This window comes from Penaeus monodon, chromosome 19, assembly GCF_015228065.2.
Source record: "Penaeus monodon isolate SGIC_2016 chromosome 19, NSTDA_Pmon_1, whole genome shotgun sequence".
Classification (NCBI taxonomy): Eukaryota; Metazoa; Arthropoda; class Malacostraca; order Decapoda; family Penaeidae; genus Penaeus; species Penaeus monodon.
In genome coordinates, this window is record NC_051404.1 from 47,705,279 (window position 1) to 47,706,328 (window position 1,050).

The window sequence follows — 1,050 nt, forward strand, 5'->3', positions numbered from 1 at the left end:
TTGGCTGAGAATTATCTGCAGCGAACATTGCTTCATTTTCAATAATGGATTCCGAAGTGCCCTAATTTAGACAAGATGCTCACCCTTACTCGTGGTCTGATACCCACCCCAGATGCATCCCCAGGGCATCATCCACCCTCATCTCGTACGCACACAGGAAATGAAATGCCTCGCCTTTATTCGTCTTCTGCCCCGGGGAGCCGGCGCGAATGAGTCTCCACCCGCCGTGAATCACCTTCGCCTTGCTTTTAATCATGAAGATGAATCGAATTCGTTAATGACGTGTTTTTTCTGAGATTAGGATAGTTGGTTCTCGTGGGTATATGTTTAGTAAGCTGAATGAACGTACTTCGCATTGTATGGTCGTAAACATCTGTCAGTGGTTAGTGTGTGCCACTAGGAGCTTCATTCTTCCCTCTGCAACAACGGTAGCATATTATACGTTTAAAATAAACACCTGGCGGCAAATTCTATGAAAACATATAGCTACTCTGGCTAGGCCAAACCAGGCTCTCTTCACTGTTCTTAGCAATACAAAATATTAGAAAGTATCGCTACTGCAATACACCATAATATAGTGTAAGGCCTTTGTGCACATGCAAAACTGACTGACGAACATTTCCTTTTTGTGCAAAATTTACTTACGAAGCTTTCTTTTTGGTGCGAAATTAACTGACGACCATTTTTTTTGTGCCAAATTTACTTACGAGCCTTTTTTGTGCCAAATGTACGTACTTTTTGTACGAAACTTACATACTAACATTTCTTTCTGTGCCAAATTTACTAACGACCCTTTCTTTTTTGTGCTAAATGAACTAACGAACCTTCTTTTTTTCTATTCATTTAGGAGTAAGCGCCAACCTGCCCCCCACCTTCACCGCGGACATGAACCTGCACGTCGTGAGCGAGGACACCCCCGTGGGCGCCGCCGTCTACACCCTCAAGGCAGGCGACCCCGAAGGAGGACCCATCAAGTTCGGCCTCACGGGATCCGACAGGCTGAGGGTCGACCCGCAGTCAGGCGTCGTGACCATCACCAAGCCGCTGGAC

The 1,050-nt window shown here is 45.9% G+C and overlaps 1 protein-coding gene across 1 annotated transcript in view; it reads left to right on the forward strand.

Moving 5' to 3' along the window:
• Nucleotides 1-1,050, forward strand: part of LOC119585276 (cadherin-87A-like) — a 49,841-nt gene that overhangs the window by 32,484 nt on the left and 16,307 nt on the right. Inside the window, exon 3 of the mRNA XM_037933950.1 lies at nt 848-1,050. Within this exon, the coding sequence (XP_037789878.1) occupies nt 848-1,050 (203 nt within the window). The remainder of the gene's footprint in view (nt 1-847) is intronic.